At 43.2% G+C, this 20,723-nt stretch overlaps 2 protein-coding genes across 2 annotated transcripts in view; both read left to right on the top strand.

Annotated features, from left to right (window-relative positions):
- wls (Wnt ligand secretion mediator) overlaps window positions 1–20,126 on the top strand; it is a 28,291-nt gene extending 8,165 nt beyond the window's left edge. The window contains exons 4-12 of the mRNA XM_082512414.1: window positions 1,728–1,889; window positions 2,479–2,615; window positions 5,338–5,506; window positions 15,991–16,088; window positions 16,942–17,005; window positions 17,609–17,752; window positions 17,899–17,982; window positions 18,093–18,261; window positions 19,400–20,126. Coding sequence (XP_082368540.1) covers window positions 1,728–1,889; window positions 2,479–2,615; window positions 5,338–5,506; window positions 15,991–16,088; window positions 16,942–17,005; window positions 17,609–17,752; window positions 17,899–17,982; window positions 18,093–18,261; window positions 19,400–19,509 — 1,137 coding nt within the window. The 3' untranslated portion in view covers window positions 19,510–20,126. The remainder of the gene's footprint in view (window positions 1–1,727; window positions 1,890–2,478; window positions 2,616–5,337; window positions 5,507–15,990; window positions 16,089–16,941; window positions 17,006–17,608; window positions 17,753–17,898; window positions 17,983–18,092; window positions 18,262–19,399) is intronic.
- On the top strand, window positions 11,756–14,151 carry LOC309693313 (uncharacterized protein; the record flags this gene model as incomplete). Its single annotated transcript, XM_082512415.1, has 2 exons — window positions 11,756–13,477; window positions 13,727–14,151. One exon carries the CDS (start codon window positions 11,756–11,758, stop codon window positions 12,713–12,715), a length of 960 nt encoding a protein of 319 aa, XP_082368541.1. The 3' UTR covers window positions 12,716–13,477; window positions 13,727–14,151.
- Window positions 20,127–20,723: the final 597 nt, after the last annotated feature.

Genomic DNA, 20,723 nt, shown 5'->3' with positions numbered 1-20,723 from the left:
ACAACTCCGCCTCCCCCATAGCTTCACCTGCAGGCAATGACAAGATGAAAGCGGAAAATCTCCGTTAGCGAGTTACCGTGCGTGGGGCTGGACGGCGTCAACGTGTTAGCGAGCTAACCGCGCTAACGAGCTAACCGCGCTAACGACATGCAGCCCGGAGGGGCTGCACGGCCTAAAATCCTTTCATTTTCTCAAAACTCGACAGTGCGCCTTATGTATGAATTCTGGTTGTGCTTACTGACCGCGAACTGATTTTATGTGGTACACAGCGCTCGGCAATCTGTCAAAAAATGTTTTAATATGACTTTGCTAAGCTACGGAGCTGCACCGCTTGATGGATTGTCTTGGAGGATTACGCCTACCGGGGAGGAGCCTCGCGGAGTGATAGTACTGTGCTTCAACGTAATATTACCGTACTGTGTGTGTATAAGGACCACAAATGGCACCTGTTCAGAGACGTGGTGCAGCTGTGAAATCTGTCTCTTTGTTACTATGCTCAGCGTCTATTAGTTTACATTTTGACTGCACAATTGTGAGCTTTTTGTTATGCACAAAAACAACATTGTTTTCTTTTATTTATGGACCATGATTATTTAATAAATGCTGATAATTTATTTTTGAGTAATTTCTTCATGTACATCTACGCTGTATGTAAATAAAAGCGCCCACATCTGGGACACAGTGTGACTAGAACTCTCTTTTTGTTCTTAACTTATGGCTTAAAAAAAAAAAATCGAGATATATATCTTATATCGGCATCCAGCTAAAAAATATCGAGATATGAATTTTGGGTCATATCGCCCAGCCCTAAGTATAAGTATAAAGTATTTTAGAGGTTTAAAGTACAGCTCTGTCTGCCCTGCTGTTTTTACAGACATGTCTGAACTAGATGCAACACCCTTAATTTACCCAAGAACTCGGTTCTCCTCTCTGAATCATATTTAGTCGGTTATTGTCTAGCAATAAGGGGTAATGGGGTTTGTTAAAAGGTGAGAGCATAACTCTTGAAAAAGGAGAGGTATTATAGTATTTTTCCACAACTGCTGTTAAATAGAAATATGAAACAATATGGTACAAAGCTTTTATGGAAAAGATACTCGGTTTAGGTATTAATTGCAAAACTAGATGGATAAATTGCTGTACTAATAATGTAACCTTTTTATCAGTGTATACAAGAATGATCTGTAAAGTTAAGTTATTATATATATATATTAGTTTATATTATGAATCGCATGGTTTCTGACTCCAAAGTCTCTTCATATTATGAAAAAGGTCTGTATCATTAGCCTTAGTGAGAATACCCAAATTTATGATCTAGTGACAAAGCAGGCAATTGAACCCTTGGTAAAAAAAAAAAATTGGCCCAAGGTACAGCATCCCAGGTAGAAATGTTTATATTATTTTATATTATTTTAATATATTTTATATTGTAAAGGCTTCTGACAAGTTACATGGGTAAATTAGTTAAACTGAAGTATTAAGGAGATATTTTATACTCAAAATTTTCAATGAAAACACTGCCTAGGCTATTTTTGTGCTTACATTTTTGTGGGAAAGAAGAATGGAAAATGCTCTGTATTTACTTACACTGCTGCTTCAAAGCTACATTCAGCTAATCTTGTGGATATAGTCAGTTTCAGAACTGTTGATGCTGATGCTTACCTAAAATAAATTCAAGTAGCTTGTCTCTTTAGGTAAACGTGTTTTCAAATGCTTGTTTACTCCAGACTCACGAGAATGAGGGCCGTTACTACGAGTGCGACTTGCTACCTTTCATGGAAGTGGGGAGTGTGGCCCATAAGTACTACCTCCTCAACATTCGCCTGCCTGTCAACGAGAGGAAGAAGATCAATGTGGGAATTGGAGAGATCAGAGACATCCGACTTGTTGTAAGATTTCACAATGACATGTCATTACCCCATTAAACTCTCACAAAAACACATGCATCAAATACAGTATGCTGGGCTTTAAAGGGTTAAGGGATGTACTGTTATAGCCCTTTTCCACTAGTACCTACTCTGCTCTGCTCAACACGCCTAAGTTTTTAGGGTTTTCCATTAGATAGTAGTACCTATTATCAGGCCTTTTTTAAGCACCTGCACAGCAGGGGCTGAGGCTATCCAAAAATGTACGTCAACAGACTGCATGCCACGGACTGGTTAATCAGCAGCATCACTTGATGAGTCATGAGAGCGTCGCCTACACAAAATCAAAAATGCAATTTTTGAAACCCAACAACAAAGGAAATGACTGCACAAAAAAACAATACATTGAGCAGCAGGTATACCAACGCCTTGACATCCTTCATTATTATGCTGTACGTTTTGACCCCCACACATTATGTTGTACTTAATTGTAATGGGAAAAAAACTGAAATGGAGTGAGGTCGAATCACATTGAGCCAAGTAGGTTTTAGTGGAAAACTTCTATTAGTGTTACCGTGCACTGACACTGATAGCGTTTCTTATTGCTCATCAGGGAATTCATCAGAACGGTGGCTTCACCAAAGTTTGGTTTGCCATGAAGACCTTCCTCACACCCAGCATCCTCATCATCATGATCTGGTACTGGAGACGCATCACCCTCATGAGCAGACCTCCTGTCCTGCTAGAGAAGTAAGGCCCCCTCATTATCAGTATCATAGTGATGATCTGTAAAAAGTGCAACTTTTCTTTTTACGTTTCCAAATAACACAAAATTTTGCTGCTGCCATCCACCTTTCTCTTCACTTCATCCATCTACCCTCAGGTGACCAGTGATGAAGATTCAAATAATTGAATTAACTGTGGCTCAGTGATTACAGATAAATGATATGTTGAGGACCTGCATGTAATTGTTAGATGATAACACAGTAGCTCAGCTTCAGCGCATGTACTAGATGAAAGTACATATTAACTATGGATGAAAAGAACAAGTAGGTCATACTAGCTGTGTACAGTATAGGTCACTGAGATCAGAGGGTGTTATTCATCAAGCGTCTGAGGAGGAATGGTATCTAGGAATGTTGGCATTTCGCACTTGGCTTTTTAACTACTGAAAATTCAATGAGGTGGTGTAAGCAAAACAATGTGGGAAACATGAGAAATCTTCATGGCTGTTTTTGTATATTCCAAAAACCTCCTCAAATATTTGTATTAATTCTATAACCAAGCCAAGTCGATGAAGGTTCAAGCAACACATGGAGGCAGTTGTGCTGCCCTGTGAACAAGTTGAAGTCATGCTCCGAGCCCAGTGTTTGTCTAACCCCCTGCCATGGAGAGAAGACAGATCAGTAAGAGGCAGCGTTCTGCGCCACAGGAAAAACCAGGCGAAGCGTGAAACACGTTACAAAATCTGCAAGCTAGCACTCAGCTGACACATGCTGCACACACGCATTTAGGAATGGGAACACACCCGCTACCGGGACACACACACAGTGTATCTCTCCTTCCCTCTGTGTTTTCCAGTTCAAGGCTCTTATTCCCAGATGACCAGCAGGCTCTCAGGAAGTGCGAATTGTACCCTATTTGTGGACAGTGGATGATTTTTTCATGCTTTAAAAGCTTTACTAGAGTCTCCTGCCATACTAGCCCACATAGGTGTCAGAATGGTAAACCTCAGGCTTTCTCTAAAGTTGTGAGGAGGATGGATGTGAGGGGGAACACAGGATAATATGAAACATCTTTATTTTGTCATTGGAAACGTGCTGAAAATGTCAACTCCTCAGGAACGCAGCAGACATTTTGAGTTGCTACGGCAGAAAACAAATGATAATGTTGATGGTTGCTCACATCTATTGCCTGACATACTCAAATGCACTTAAGAAATAATTCATATTATTAGTTACACCTGTACTTTTCATGCTGTCCCATGTTAAGTAGGGGAAAAAAAGTCTGCCACTTCAGTTTTACAAACTTGACCCTAACCCTTTGACTTTTTTCACACATGCGGGCGTATGCAGGTCCCAGTTCTCCTGCCTGTGTCGATGGTGCCCTGGACACATTCCATACATACCGGTCTAATGTGGTTTCACTTTGTTCACTTTGCAGAACTTTCTGGCGTCAAATTGCTTAGAATGTGTATCAGATTACTTCTCTTGCCCACAGTGTTATCATAAAGTGTTTGTACCCATCTATCTTCTGTAGCTCTGTTTTGCCCTCTTATCTGTCTAGTTACAGTATTTGTTTTATCAGCTGGTCACATGCAGGGACCTGTTGCAATTTGCTAAAAAGATTAGCCTAATTTTTCTCTGTGGCGATTGTTCTCAGTTCACTGGACTCTAGATTTCATGAAACAGATATTCAAGGTCTAGCAGTAATGAGGCTGTTTAGGTAAAATACATGATTTAGAAACGCATAAGTCAAGCTTCTGTGGGAACATGCTGTGGTTGTAGCTGAATGGGTAAGTTAATCAATGTCCTGAAGTCTAGTAAGCCTGGTTAAGTAAATGCTCAGCCTAAAACAAAAAATGTATGTGTGTGTAACAGTTTTAGTCCAGATACAGAAGTTTATACTTTTTCTTTTTTTAAAGTTTTTTTTTTTTAAAAGTAACAAATAATACTTGTTGGGATGTAACTTTATAAAAATAAAAACACACTTCAGGATGAGAATGTCTCACTATGATAAAGATGATCCAGATCACTTGGAACAGCCAACCTCAGAAGGCAGTAAATCCCACTGGGAGTCCTACTTCCCCAGTCTTTAATTCAAATTCAATGAAATGTTCAATGAAACTTCATTTATATGCCACCATATTCGATGCGTCAAATGAAAACCAGGCTAGTTCAAACTGTTTTTTTTCCCCTTCTTTCCTAAAAAATTCAAAATTTTTCAATAAACATGCAAAAAATAGATTAATTCAATCTTCTATTATATTAATTTTAACATGAAGATGTCAAACTGTGTCCATTCAAAAAAATCAACACAACAGGCTAAAGATGGAAACGACTCCAGCATGACTGCGGTGGAGAGGGGTGGGAGGTGCGGGAGGTGCAGCGGTTGATTGCTGACTGGGAAGGTCAGCAATCAACCGCTCATAGCCCAGAGGTTTGCGAGACAAGAATTTGGGTCAAAATGATGTTTATTTAATTTTTATACATTAGAAAGTGTTAAGTACAAAACACTCCCCCCCCCCCCCCCCACACACACACACACACACACACACATAGTTTTGAGAGAAATCTATAGACCGCGGAGTTTAGATAATAAGCAATGGAAATATCGGAAAGTCCAGTTCTTAGCTGAAATAACCGGTTTACATCTTTTGGTGGCTTTTCCTACGCTGAGTCACATATTATTACATAAGTCATCAAAGTAGGTAATGTTGAATTTATGGTTGTTGTTTTTTTTGCTTTCCTAGGGTAATCTTGGCTCTAGGAATCTCCATGACATTCATCAACATCCCAGTGGAGTGGTTTTCTGTTGGCTTCAACTGGACATGGATGCTGCTTTTTGGAGACATCAGGCAGGGCATCTTCTACTCGATGCTGCTCTCCTTCTGGATCATCTTCTGCGGGGAGCACCTCATGGTACTGTACAAAGCTCCATTTACTTTGGTCTTGTGCATGGTTTTTCTGACTCACTATTGATCTTACTTACAGTTTCTTAATCTCACTTTTATTTAAGTATCCTGAATTATGGTGTTTGAATGAAAGGATGATCGGGCTCGGATAAAAGCAAGGACTGCATGCATGCTCAGGAGAATGCCTCAGCTACTGCACACTGTCTTCTCTTTCTCACTCCAGCCCCCATATTGATATAGGAAAATGCAGAGCACCATGCACTTGCATGTGTAATCACAGAGGACTTGTGCAGATTATTGTTTCTTGATCCTACTCTATGCTTTCTCAGTGTAAAGGTGTATTTATTTTGAAGTACATCTTGCATCTCCATATTCATCACTTGCAAGACTTGACTCTTAATTTATATAATTTCCTTATTTCTCAGTTTAATTAAATAATAATATATTTTTTTGAGTGAGTGTTCATCTTAAAGAAGACCCTTAACAGCTAAACAGAGAACTGTTAACTGAAAGCTAGAGAACAAGCAAATCAGAATCAGAATCAGAATCAGAAAGGGTTTTATTGCCAAATGTTGAGCAGGTTTACAACATTAGGAAATTGCTGCGGTGCTTCAGTGCAAACATACTGTCATAAAAATATAAAAATAAGAATTAAAAGTGCTAAGTGGATAGATATATACATGATATATACATGAGTGCAGGTGGTGATCAGTGCCAAACATGGAATGATGCAGTGAACACAGCGTAGGGTCATGTGTTAGTGGTGGGAACAGTCATACGGTTATTGTTCATGTGTCCGACAGCAGAGGGGAAGAAACTGTTCTTATGGCGAGAGGTTCTGGTGCGAATGGACCGGAGCCTCCTGCCTGAGGGGAGCAGGTCAAACAGACTGTGTCCAGGGTGAGAAGGGTCAGCTGAGATCCGAGCTGCACGCCGCAGTGTCCTGGAGGTGTACAGGTCCTGCAGAGATGGGAGTCTGCAGCCAATCACCTTCTCAGCAGAGCGCACAACACGCTGCAGTCTCTGTTTGTCCCTGATAGTGGCTCCAGCGTACCACACGGTGATGGAGGAGGTGAGGATGGACTCGATGATTGCAGTGTAGAATTGCATCATCGTCCGTGTTGGCAGGTTGAATTTCTTCAGCTGCCTCAGGAAGTACATCCTCTGCTGGGCTTTCTTAATGACGGAAGTGATGGTGGGCTCCCACTTCAGGTCCTGGGTGATGGTGTTACCCAGGAAGCGGAATGAGTCCACAGAGGTGATGGGGGTGTCAGTCAGGATGATGGGGGGGAGTGGGGCTGTGTGCTTCCTGAAGTCCACAATAATCTCCACTGTCTTCTGGGCATTCAGCACCAGGTTGTTGTGGCTGCACCAGGACACCAGACGTTCAACCTCCCTCCTGTAGGCAGATGAGTCCGAGATGAGTCCGATAACGGTGGTGTCATCTGCAAACTTGATTAGCTTGACAGACTGGTGGGTGGAGGTGCAGCAGTTGGTGTACAGGGAGAAGAGCAGAGGAGAAAGAACACAGCCCTGAGGGGAGCCGGTGCTGATGGTCCGGGAGTCCGAGACATTCTTTCCCAGCCTCACATGCTGTTTCCTGTCCGTCAGGAAGTCAGTGATCCACCGGCAGATGGGATCAGGCACATTCATCTGGGAAAGCTTGCCTCGGAGATGGTCTGGAAGGATGGTGTTGAAGGCAGAGCTGAAGTCCACAAACAGGATCCTGGCGTAGGTTCCTGGGGAGTCCAGATGCTGCAGGATGAAGTGTAGGGCCATGTTGATGGCGTCATCTACAGACCTGTTGGCTCTATATGCAAACTGCAGGGGGTCCAGGAGGGGGGCCTTGAGGGTCTTGAGATGGGAGAGAACTAGGCGCTCAAATGACTTCATGACCACAGATGTCATAGCCACGGGTCTGTAGTCATTTAGTCCAGTGATCCTAGGTTTCTTGGGGACAGGGATTATGGTAGAGGACTTGAAGCAGGCAGGCACATGACATGCCTGCAGTGAGGAGTTGAAAATGCCAGAAAACACTGGGGCCAGCTCGTTTGCACAGTGTCTGAGGGTGGCAGGAGACACACCGTCTGGGCCGGGAGCTTTTCGAGCATTCAGACTCTTAAACTGCTTCCTCACATCTGCTTCATGAATATGAAGAGTTGTGGGGAGCAGGTCAGCAGCATTGTGGGATGGAGGACACACAAGTCACAAAAGAAATAACGCAGCTGTCGGCTCTAGAGACCAGGTCAGTGGCCTCTATACCATCGAGTGGATCATCAGCCAGTCGAGCCGCTGCTGCAGCTCGTGCTAAACTGGAGGCAGCTCGCGCACGAGCTGATTATGCCAAAATAGTCAGAAATGATGATTGAAAAGGCTCGCATAGAAGCCAAATTGAACACTTTACAGTATGAAAAGGAGGTAGCAGCAGCTATGGCTGAAGGCAGCATCCTTGAGGTTGCAGCAGAGGAGTCTGTCAAAACTGAAAGGAAACCAGCCTTTGAAGAGACTGCTGAAAGGACACGGCAGTATGTGGAGCAGCATCTACAGCCAACCGAGAGTGCTAAACCAGAGGAAGAGCATAGAGAGTCAACTGTTCATGAGCTGAAGCCCACGATTCAACCCAGGCAAAGCTTTGGTACTCCATATGTTGAATCTCACTTGTTCAAAATGAGAAACAAAGCCATTCCAACATCAGGGCTATCTCAGGAACCAAAGTCTGGTATTTATCCCCACTCAACACCGCACCCACCAGAGAGCACAAGGGAAAGGTCGCCTGATCGAGTCATACCTCAACTCCTACCAGATGGCGGTGCTCAGGTGGGTGATATAGCAAGGTACTTGGCACGGAGGGATCTTATTAATGCTGGTCTCACAAAGTTTGATGACTGCCCTGAAAATTACTGGGCGTGGAAATCCTCCTTTCTGAATGCAATCAGTGGACTAAAACTCAGCCCCAGTGAGGAGTTGGACCTCCTTATTAAATGGCTAGGGCACGACTCAGCACGGCATGTGAAAAGAATAAAGACAGTGCATGTCTGTCGTCCTGAAGTTGGACTGGACAAAGCCTGGGAGCGTTTGGAGGAATGTTTTGGCTCTCCAGAGATAATTGAAAAAACACTGTTCGACAGGCTTACAAACTTCCCAAAGGTCAGTAGCAAAGATCCTGTTAAGCTGAGAGAGCTTAGTGACCTGCTGCAAGAGGTTGAGGCAGCAAAATCAGAGGGTTATCTCCCAGGGCTAAGCTATCTTGACACTGCACGTGGTGTCGCTCCAATTGTGGACAAGTTACCACACAATATCCAGGAAAAGTGGCTCTCTCAGGGTTTTAGGTATAAAGTTGACCATAGTGTCATTTTTCCGCCATTTTCCTTTCTCTGTGACTTTGTCTGCAGAGAGGCACAAGCCCGCAATGATCCAGGCTTCAGGCTCTTAGCATCTACAACAGACCACTTTAGATCAGATACTACAGTGAGGAAGACCTATAAGGGTTTGGTCTCTGCTCACAAGACGGAAATATCACAGGGGAAAGCTGGCCAAGACAGCGTGAGAGAGCAAACCTGTGATGTGGAAAGGCAGTGCCCTATTCATAAAAAGCCACATCCCCTCAAGCGCTGCAGAGGGTTTCGCAATAAACCCATTGAGGAGCGTAAGACCTTCCTCAAGGACAATGGTATCTGTTTTAGATGCTGTTCTTCCACTAGTCACATGGCCAAGAACTGTAGCACAACAATCAAGTGTACAGAATGTGAAAGCAGGAATCATATCTCTGCCCTTCATCCAGGACCACCTCCTGCAACTCTCTTTGGTCATGGCGGGGAGGGCACAGAAGAGACAACTCAGCCTGCTATAACATCGACTTGTACTGAAGTATGTGGAGAAGCGCAGAGAGGAAGATCCTGTTCTAAGATCTGCTTGGTAAAGGTTTTCCCAAAAGCGCAGCCAGAGCGAGTGACAAAGGCTTATGTCGTGCTCGATGATCAGAGTAATCGGTCACTTGCCAGGTCAGAGTTTTTTGATGTTTATGGCATAGAGGGGTCAGAGTCTCCATTCACACTTCGTACATGTGCGGGAACAACAGAAATGATGGGTAGAAGAGCTACAGGCTTTGTAGTGGAGTCACTAGACGGAGCCACATCAGTCACGCTGCCGACAATAATTGAATGTAATAACATTCCGAGTAACAGAGCTGAGATACCTACCCCTGAGGTGGCAGCAGAACATGCTCATCTAAGGCCAATAGCCCATCTCATCCCACCACTCGATCACAAAGCTGAGATCCTCCTTTTACTTGGACGTGACCTACTTAGTGTCCACAAAGCGAGGCAGCATAGAAACGGTCCTCACAATGCCCCATATGCACAGAAACTGGACCTGGGATGGGTCATCATTGGTGACGTCTGTTTAGGTGATGCTCATAAGCCTGCAGCTGTGGATGCCTATCACACTAATGTGCTTGAGAACAATCGCCCATCCTATTTCAGACCATGTCCAAATATGGTTCATATCAAAGAGAATTATGGGTCCAAGTCTGAGCGTAAAGCCTTCCCTACCACCGAAACACCTATAGTTAAGGCATGCACTCTTGGAAGCACCATCTTTGATACATCCGAGGACGATAACAAAATCGGCCTTTCTATTGAAGACAAACTGTTCCTAGAGGTCATGAAGAGAGAGATGTTCATAGATGACAGCAACAGCTGGGTGGCGCCACTTCCATTTAAGGGACCTCGCCAGTGGCTGCCCAACAATCGCGACCAGGCCGTCAAACGCTTATCCTCTCTTCAGCGCACCCTTGAAAAAAGGCCTGAAATGAAGAGGCATTTCTTTGCTTTCATGCAGAACATATTTGATCGTGACCATGCTGAACTGGCTCCTCCACTTGAGGTGGACAAGGAGTGCTGGTACTTACCTACGTTTGGGGTGTACCATCCTCAGAAGCCGGATCAGATCAGGGTTGTGTTTGACTCAAGTGCAAAGTGCCATGGCGTCTCTCTCAATGATGTTCTCCTCTCTGGACCTGACCTCAATAGTAGCTTATTGGGAGTATTGTTGAGGTTCAGACGTGAAACTGTTGCAGTAACCGCTGACATTGAACAGATGTTTCACAGTTTCATTGTAAGAGAGGACCATCGAAACTATTTGCGCTTCCTCTGGCATGAAGACAACAATCCTGCCAATGACATCTGTGAGTATCAAATGAAGGTTCACGTGTTTGGCAACAGCCCCTCACCATCCGTAGCTATATACGGCCTTCGATGTGCAGCAGCTCATGGTGAAGAGGAATTCGGATCAGATGCACGACGCTTCATTAAGAGGGAGTTCTACGTTGACGATGCGCTTATGTCAAGGCCCACAGCCAGTGAATCTATTGATCTAATGAAGAGAGCACAGGAAATGCTTGCCACATCTAACCTTCGCCTGCATAAAATAGCATCAAACAGCTCTGAGGTTCTTGATGCGTTTTCTCCAGATGACCGTGCAAAGGGGCTTAAAGAGCTAAATCTGGAGACTGATGTGACACCTACACAGCGAAGTCTTGGTCTGATATGGGACCTAAAGAAAGACGCCTTTACCTTTCGAGTAGCAGAGACAGTGAAGCCCTTTACAAAGAGAGGTGTCTTAGCTACAATCAATGGTCTTTTTGATCCCTTAGGATTTGCTTCACCGGTTACAATCCAGGGAAAGATGCTGCTGAGAGAACTTTCAAGTGAGGCCCTAGACTGGGACACTCCACTGCCTAGAGAAAGGGAGGCCGAGTGGGATACATGGAAAGAATCTCTTGTCGATCTCAAGAATGTACATATTCCAAGGACCTACGCTTCTGCTACGATGTCAACAGCAATCAGAAAAGAGTTACACATCTTTTCAGATGCCTCCACTAAAGCCATTGCAGCAGTTGCTTTCCTAAAGACCACTGGCGAAAATCAGAACCATCAGGTGGGCTTCGTTCTAGGGAAAGCAAAATTGGCCCCACAATCTGCTCATACAATTCCAAGACTGGAATTGGGAGCTGCTGTTTTAGCTGCAGAGCTTGCTGAAGTCATCACAAGTGAACTGGACCTAAATCTTGAGGCAGTTGAATTCTACACACAGTTGTGTGGTTTTAGGCTATATAAGCAACCAGACGAAGAGGTTCTATGTATATGTTGGCAACAGGGTGCAGCGAATCAGGAGGATTTCAGGACCAAAACAATGGCACTATGTCCCTACGAGCTCTAACCCTGCTGACATAGGCACACGCTCGGTGCCTGCCGCCATGCTTGGTGACAGTGCCTGGCTTAAAGGACCTGCCTTCTTGTTACAAGCTAGTGTTACAAGAGAAGCTGAAACCTATGACCTTGTGGACCCCGAGTTGGATGATGAAATACGCAGCTTTGTCACTCACACGAGTAATGATGGGTCTCTGCTTGGATCGCAAAGGTTCAGACGTTTTTCCTCTTTGAAGAAACTCCTCAAGGCCCTTAGTTTGCTCAGTCATATTGCAAAGGTCTTCAAGAGCAAAGATGAAGGTCCCTCTTGCAGTTCATGGCATCATTGCAAACAGTCTCGCACAGCAGAGGAACTGACAAAGGCTGAGATTGTCGTCATCAAAAGTGTGCAGAAGGAAATGTTTGAGGAGGAACTTGCCTGTATTGCTAATGGTAAAGACATACCAAAACACAGCTCTTTACAAAAACTCAATCCCTACTGTGATGATGAAGGACTCTTGAGGATAGGTGGAAGGCTCAAACACGCCAACATCGACTACAAGGAGAAACATCCTCTCATTATTCCAGGTGGTAGCCATGTTGCCAAGTTGATAGTAGAACACCATCACCAGCGAGTAATGCATCAGGGACGGGTGTTCACAGAAGGTGCAGTCCGTACTGCTGGATATTGGATTACAGGAGCAAGGAGGCTAATCAAACAGATTATCCACAACTGTATCACCTGCAACAGACTTAGGAAGAAAGCAACTGAGCAAAGAATGGCAGATCTGCCTTCTGATCGTATCAGCACCGAACCTCCTTTCACCTTCGTGGGTTTGGATGTATTTGGCCCTTGGTCTGTGGTCACAAGGCGCACAAGAGGAGGCCAGGCAAATAGCAGAAGGTGGGCTGTTCTTTTTACGTGTCTTAGCACACGTGCTGTGCACATTGAACTGATTGAGTCGATGGACGCATCAAGTTTCATCAATTCCCTGCGTCGATTCTTCAGTTTGAGAGGGCAGAGATAACAACCATCATTAATGCTAGACCTTTGTCTCCTATCACAACAGATCCTGACACACCCTTCCTGTTGACACCTTCCATGCTTCTCACTCAGAAGGTGTGCACTCCTCTTCCCCCTCCGGGAAATTTTATTGAGAAAGATCTCCATCGACAGCAGTGGAGGCAAGTTCAACACCTTGCAAACACATTTTGGACCAGATGGAGACGGGAGTACTTAGGGACACTGCAAAGCCGGAACAAGTGGCAACGTAACCATACAAACCTCAAGGTGGGAGATTTGGTGCTCATCAAAGACGCACAAGCGAGGCGGAATGAATGGCCAATGGGACTTGTCAACCAGATCTTCCCGGATAAGGATGGCAGGGTCAGGAAGATTGAAGTGAGGGTCTCGAGAAATGGAACTATTAATACTTACCTGAGACCTGTGTCAGAGACAGTGTTATTGATGTCCCCAAAGGACTGAGAAGTATGTGTGTCATGATGGTAAACATTGTATTCAGATATAATCTGTAAAATCTTGCAGTTTATGATGTTTCAGTTGGTTCATAATGGTATTTTACAATACCAGACGGGGAGTGTTATGGCATGCATAGGTTCTTTCTCTTCAGCACCCTCTGCTGGTCATAGTGGAAATACTCACCAGCTTTTATTTTGGTGGGGTTTTTCTGTGTTCCTGTGGGTAGAGGAAACAGGAAGCTGGTCGCTTGTTAGCCTGCAGAATATGTTGTTGCTCTTTAAAACGTTTCTGCCTTGGAGAGTTATTGCTTGTGAGTATTAATGTACAACATGTTTACAAGTTTATTTGGTGCATTTCTATTACATAGATTTGTTTAGAAACCAGTTATTTCATGTGCTATGTTTATCTTTGAGGAAGCTAAACTCGCTAAGTTGTATTGTGATCAATACTGAGTCGCTGTTGATTACACATACTATATAACGGTATAGTTCATATCCTAGAAGTGTGTGTAAAGAGGAAAAGACATCTTGTGACATTTTACTTTGTGTTTGGTTTTTAGTTTTACGGGAAGAAAAGGATGTCAATCATTGAACTACTGACGAAGTAAAAAGCCTTAAACTTACTTCCGCCTCCAATGTTCATTGGAACCGTTAGCTGTCTGTCAAGTTGGGCAAAGGGACGCACAATAAGGACAGAACATTTACTAACAAATCAAAGAATCTGTATTTCTGTGTGTCCTTCACCTGTCTGTCACAAATCTACCTCACACTCACTGAATGTACTGCTAATGTTGTTCGGATGAAATATTTGGTATTTTTCCTATTTCTTGGAAATCAATGGATGGAGCCTGTTTCTCCTGTGAACAGGCATCATCAAATGTGAGATGTCACAGGTCAGAGAATTTTGCAACTACTGAAGCTTGATTTACAGTGGGGCAAAAAAGTATTTAGTCAGCCACCGATTGTGCAAGTTCCCCCACCTAAAATGATGACAGAGGTCAGTAATTTGCACCAGAGGTACACTTCAACTGTGAGAGACAGAATGTGAAAAAAAAATCCATGAATCTACATGGTAGGATTTGTAAAGAATTTATTCGTAAATCAGGGTGGAAAATAAGTATTTGGTCAATAACAAAAATACAACTCATTACTTTGTAACATAACCTTTGTTGGCAATAACAGAGGTCAAACGTTTACTATAGGTCTTTACCAGGTTTGCACACACAGTAGCTGGTATTTTGGCCCATTCCTCCATGCAGATCTTCTCGAGAGCAGTGATGTTTTGGGGCTGTCGCCGAGCAACACGGACTTTCAACTCCCGCCACAGATTTTCTATGGGGTTGAGGTCTGGAGACTGGCTAGGCCACTCCAGGACTTTCAAATGCTTCTTACGGAGCCACTCCTTTGTTGCCCGGGCGGTGTGCTTTGGATCATTGTCATGTTGGAAGACCCAGCCTCATTTCATCTTCAAAGTTCCCACTGATGGAAGGAGGTTTTGGCTCAAAATCTCACGATACATGGCCCCATTCATTCTGTCCTTAACACGGATCAGTCGTCCTGTCCCCTTGGCAGAAAAACAGCCCCATAGCATGATGTTTCCACCCCCATGCTTCACAGTAGGTATGGTGTTCTTGGGATGCAACTCAGTATTCTTCTTCCTCCAAACACGACGAGTTGAGTTTATACCAAAAAGTTCTACTTTGGTTTCATCTGACCACATGACATTCTCCCAATCCTCTGCTGTATCATCCATGTGCTCTCTGGCAAACTTCAGACAGGCCTGGACATGCACTGGCTTCAGCAGCGGAACACGTCTGGCACTGCGGGATTTGATTCCCTGCCGTTGTAGTGTGTTACTGATGGTGACCTTTGTTACTTTGGTCCCAGCTCTCTGCAGGTCATTCACCAGGTCCCCCCGTGTGGTTCTGGGATCTTTGCTCACCGTTCTCATGATCATTTTGACCCCACGGGATGAGATCTTGCGTGGAGCCCCAGATCGAGGGAGATTATCAGTGGTCTTGTATGTCTTCCATTTTCTGATGATTGCTCCCACAGTTGATTTTTTTCACACCAAGCTGCTTGCCTATTGTAGATTCACTCTTCCCAGTCTGGTGCAGGTCTACAATACTTTTCCTGGTGTCCTTCGAAAGCTCTTTGGTCTTGGCCATGGCGGAGTTTGGAGTCTGACTGTTTGAGGCTGTGGACAGGTGTCTTTTATACAGATGATGAGTTCAAACAGGTGCCATTCATACAGGTAACGAGTGGGGGACAGAAAAGCTTCTTACAGAAGACGTTACAGGTCTGTGAGAGCCAGAGATTTTCCTTGTTTGAGGTGACCAAATACTTATTTTCCACCCTAATTTACGAATAAATTCTTTACAAATCCTACCATGTGAATTCATGGATTTTTTTTTTTCACATTCTGTCTCTCACAGTTGAAGTGTACCTCTGGTGCAAATTACTGACCTCTGTCATCATTTTAAGTGGGGGAACTTGCACAATCGGTGGCTGACTAAATACTTTTTTGCCCCACTGTAGGTCTTCGTAGTATCAGAAGTTATCATAGTTTCTAAATTACCCTCCACTGACTGTGAGATCTACATTTGCTGGCTAACATGTCTGTGACAGTGAGCACAGACATTAGTTGATTTTTAAGATCGCAGTCCAGTCAATCAGTCAATCACAAATCAAAACCTCTGATGAAGATGGTGTGTTTATAAAAGGACATCTGTTTCATCTATAGCATGGCCATTCCTCGAGAAGGTAGCATGCAGTAAGTGATGAAATGTGAAAAACATCTGTCTGTTTTGTGCTTCTCTTTCAGGACCAGACAGAGAGGAACCGTTTCTCAATTTACTGGAAGCAGGTCGGACCTGTCGTGTTTGGTTCCTTCTGCCTCTTTATCTTTGACATGTGTGAGAGGTGAGACTAAGTTTTCATTAAACACAGTTTTAAATAACCATATTAAAACGGAGTATGTCCATTGCATTATAGAGGTGCGTTTACAGCAAACCACAGACGGTATAAAAGATGGACGTAGCCACCGTGACCTCACTCATTGGTTGGCAAAGTCTTGTTTATGAACCTTTGAACTGGGCGTTTTTTGCGGTCTCTGTTTGGAAACCAGACGTACAGGGAATGGATTGATTTGATAACAGCTGAAGACAATGCATGCTCATTGGCTACTGATTTGTTACTCACAAGCTGTTAGCCAATCGATATACCCTAGATCAGCGGTCCCCAACCCCAGTCGTTTGGTACCAGGCTGCGAGAGTTGAGGCCCGGGGGGGAGGGAATTTCTGGAATTTTTTATCTTTTTTTTTATTTTATTGTTTTTATGCTTAACTTGGTTTCCCTGGGTCTTTATCCGTGACACCTTAAAGACCGGTCCGTGAAAATATTGTCAGACATAAACTGGTTCGTGGCGCAAAAAAGGTTGGGGACCGCTGCCCTAGATAATGCCCCGTTTTAACTCCTATGAGCATATTCTATGCAAGTTTTGTGATTTATTTACATGACACTATTAATTGAGTCCAGATACTCATCAGGAGACTATATAATTTCTTTTTTCAAACCACAATAGTCACTCCTTATTTGCAACTGCTATGGCTAATTGTTCAAAATTAGTTAAATGTACTGCATTGTACCAGTATTTTTCTTTTCCATGGGTTGTGTGTTATCATATTACTCCTTCGAAGTGTGTCTGTATATAAAAAAAGATTTCTGTCATACTTGATGTTTGTTTTTTTTATTTATTTATTTTTCTCCTCCTTAGAGGTGTCCAGCTGAAAAATCCCTTCTACAGCATCTGGGCTTCGGACATAGGAACAGAGCTGGCTGTATCCTTTTTATGACCAAATGTTGAACATTCATTAGGGAGAAATGATGACAGTGGAGACCCTATGGCAGAGTAAATTACCAAAGCATGACTTCTGAGTTTAGCATGAATAAACATTGTTATGGTTGATCTTCTGCTTCATTTGTTGGAACAGATTAATTTCCTCATTGATACTATGCCAGCTTCCAAACTGCACTTGGCTTCTGCACAAACTGGCAACTGTATTCTCTTGACTAATATGATGATATGAAACATTCAGTTATGCCATATGTGCATTGCTGAGGGTTCTTGTGTTTACGTGTGCATATCCATTTTTGTTTGCTTGGCGATCTGATTGATGTAAAATTCATCAGCACACAACCTTTTTTATTTTTTTTGGTCACCTTAGCTGCTTTAAAATATATTATACAATGATCCATAACTGCATGAATAGAGTTGTGGGTTTATGAGTATAACTTTATAAGTTTTTTCACCTCAGACATTATTGTGAAAATGTGTTTTGTAAGTTTAAATTTGTGGAACCTTTTCATCTATTTTCACTATTAGTAGTACGACTACGACTACTACGACGACTACTACTTACTTCCTTGACAAGTTTCCTTAGATGGCTTTCATAATTGTGGCAGGGATCTGTGCGTGTCTCTACTTTCTCTTCCTCTGTTTCATGGTTTTTCAAGTCTTCCGCAACATTAGTGGCAAGAGGATGTCCCTCCCTGCCATGTCTAAGGCCAGACAGCTTCACTATGAGGTGTGTGTCTGCGGTTTAGTTAGTTTGTCATGCCAGTGTGTTTAGATCTAGGTTTTTTATTATCTTACACACACATTAATGCACTCCTAACAGTGTTGTGACGCTTAATGTTTTCTTACTAAGTAATCCCACTGTCATCATTTTAGGGTCTGATTTTTAGGTTCAAATTCCTCATGCTGGTCACTCTGGCCTGTGCTGCACTGACAGTGATCTTCTTCATCATAAGTCAGGTGAGTCTCATTCATAAAGTTACGGAATCTGTTGTGTCTCAGAGTAAGGGCCAGTTACGACATTGAAAGGACAAAATCATTAAAAATGATCTCTCTTGGTTTTGGTCCAGGTGAATGAAGGTCACTGGCACTGGGGAGAACACACAGTGCAGGTGAACAGCGCCTTCTTCACTGGCATCTACGGTATGTGGAATCTGTACGTGTTCGCCATCATGTTTCTCTATGCACCGTCTCACAAACACTATGGAGATGAGCAGTCAAGTGGTCAGTGCATCACTGGTAAGTACACCTTTCTACTTGCCTTATAATTAACCCGCTTTTTTATTTTTTTATTTTGGTCTCTAAAAATTACCAAATCATGGCAATAAATTATTGATAAGGCTAGTTTTTATTGCTTGCTCCTAGACGTAACCCCTTTCTCTTCATTGTATTAAAGCTGAATTTTATTAATGCAGGCAGCACGGTGGCACGGTGGTTAGCACTGTTGCCGCACAGCAAGAAGATCCTGAGTTCAATTCCACCATCAGGCCGGGGTCTTTCTGTGTGGAGTTTGCATGTTCTCCCCGTGTTTGCGTGGGTTCCCTCCGGGTACTCCGGCTTCCTCCCACCGTCCAAAAACATGCAGTTAGTGGGGATAGGTTAATTGGAAAATCCAAATTGCCATTAGGTGTGAATGTGCGAGTGAATGTGAGTGCGAATGGTTGTCTGTCCCTGTGTGTTGGCCCTGCGACAGACTGGCGACCTGTCCAGGGTGTACCCCGCCTCTCGCCCTATGACAGCTGGGATAGGCTCCAGCGCCCCCCGCGACCCTGAAAAGGATAAGCGGAAGCGAATGGATGGATGGATTTTATTAATGCCCCCAGTAGCTCTTACTTCAATCTAATAGAGAGCAAGTATCTGTCTCCTCTTGTAAAGCTGCCTATTCATCCAAAGTTTGTTTTTTGGAGTGAGTGAGAAAGGCTTGATTCCCAGGGGAAAGAAGGGTCTCTTTGGCCTGAGAGTGAGATTCTAATGGACACCAGGCTTCCTTCCAGGCGGAAAAGAAGGGAACAGTGAAGAGAGGGGGTGGGGCGAAGAGCAAGGAAGTAATGAAAACCATCCATCCATCTCCTGACGTCAGTGGCATGAGAGAGAGAAAAAGAGGGTTTGAAGTTTGGAAGCTTTCCCTGAAGTGCGTCAAGGGGTCTCGTGGGAGGAGCAGCTCTCTCCAAGCTTCACTCTCCATGTTTTGATTTACTTTTTCAGCTCTCTAGTTTCACTTCTGCTTTGCGCAAGCTGAGAGTGTTTATGTAAATGAAATTCAGCTAAAGCAGCTTGATATGCAACAGACTCCTGCCTGCAGTAATGTAAAGTTGGAAAAAGCCCAAAAAGGACTAAAGATGTCCTGAAAAATGTGATGATGATGTTTTATGTGCAGGTGATGGCGGAGCGAACAGCGGCGAAGACCTCCATCTGACCACAACTATCACGCATCTCGATGGTCCCACTGTGGTCTACAAGATGACTGGCAAAGAAGCCCAGGAATAGATTTAACACTGTTACGCAGACTCCCATCTACTCTCTGCTCCACCACTGATGTATATGTAATCAAACAGGCTTCCTCTTTATGTCTGAAGTGGCTCTAAAATGGGATCGACAATCCACCTTGCATGCAATTACCATCACCCCGAAATTGCTCTCTGGCATCAAACCACGAGGTTGTTTAAAAGCCAGTATGTTCCCAAAGTGTCTTTTTGTATTTGTAAAGGCTGAATATCAGCACTCCTATCAGTCCTGTTCATTTCACGGTGGAATTTCTTCTCACATTTCATACTTTATTGTAAACTATGTGGTGTTTGTTAATGTTGCACAATACCTTTCACACAAAGTCTGGTACTGAAAAAGCTGCTTTACAGGGAGACGAAAGCAGTTCTTTGTGGCGTGAGCCGCTGTCGCACTCCTGTGCCATTTGTTTTAAAAACCTGAGCTGACGAAGACCGACTGCAAGATGTTTTAGACACGTGGTTTGATTTTCTGCTTTATTAGGGGGCGTTTTCTCATTCAAGGCGTTCAGAACCTGTCACAAACGTATGTGTCATAGAAAGTAGATCATATGGAGTACTGCTGTCACAATTAGTCATTCAAGTCCTTTTAAAAAAAACAAACAAACAAAAAAAAAATATATATATCTCTCACTGGGGAAATGTACAGACCATAGCCACATTGGGAAATGCATACTGTATGTTTATTTGGTTACAATGTCGATATCTATTTTTCATAAAGTGCTTATTTTCAACTTCACAAAATATATGCATCCAGCTCTATCAATATTTTTGAAGTTGATTGTAGCCTATTACACTTTTTTTTTTTTTTTTAAGTTTAGTCTCTTTTATTTGCTTTTTATGCTGATTTAAATAAAAACTTTTACTTAATGTGTGTATTGTTAAGACTTTTTCTTTTAATTCAGACCAACCAAAGAAATAAAAATGTGTTTTTGTGAAGGGTTTTAATGCATAAACCGTTGGACACTTCTGCTGCACACAGAAAGGAAAGAGTGCGCCTCAGCAAGGCTAACAGCAGAATGACAGTGCTGCTTTCACTTTTGTCAAGTTAGCTGGAGACTTTTGGTGTAACAGGAAACAGATTCAGTGTTTATTCTAAACATTAAGAATAAGGGAAAATCTTTACCGTGTTTCATTGAGAATTTTCTTGCATATCTGCATGTTGGTCCCAGAGAGGACTTTGGTACTCTGAATGCAGCT

This window comes from Aulonocara stuartgranti (genome assembly GCF_965226115.1).
Source record: "Aulonocara stuartgranti genome assembly, chromosome: 18".
Lineage (NCBI taxonomy): Eukaryota > Metazoa > Chordata > Actinopteri > Cichliformes > Cichlidae > Aulonocara > Aulonocara stuartgranti.
The sequence above is the reverse complement of the archived record's forward strand: the minus strand, read 5'-3'. Positions and strand labels throughout refer to the sequence as shown.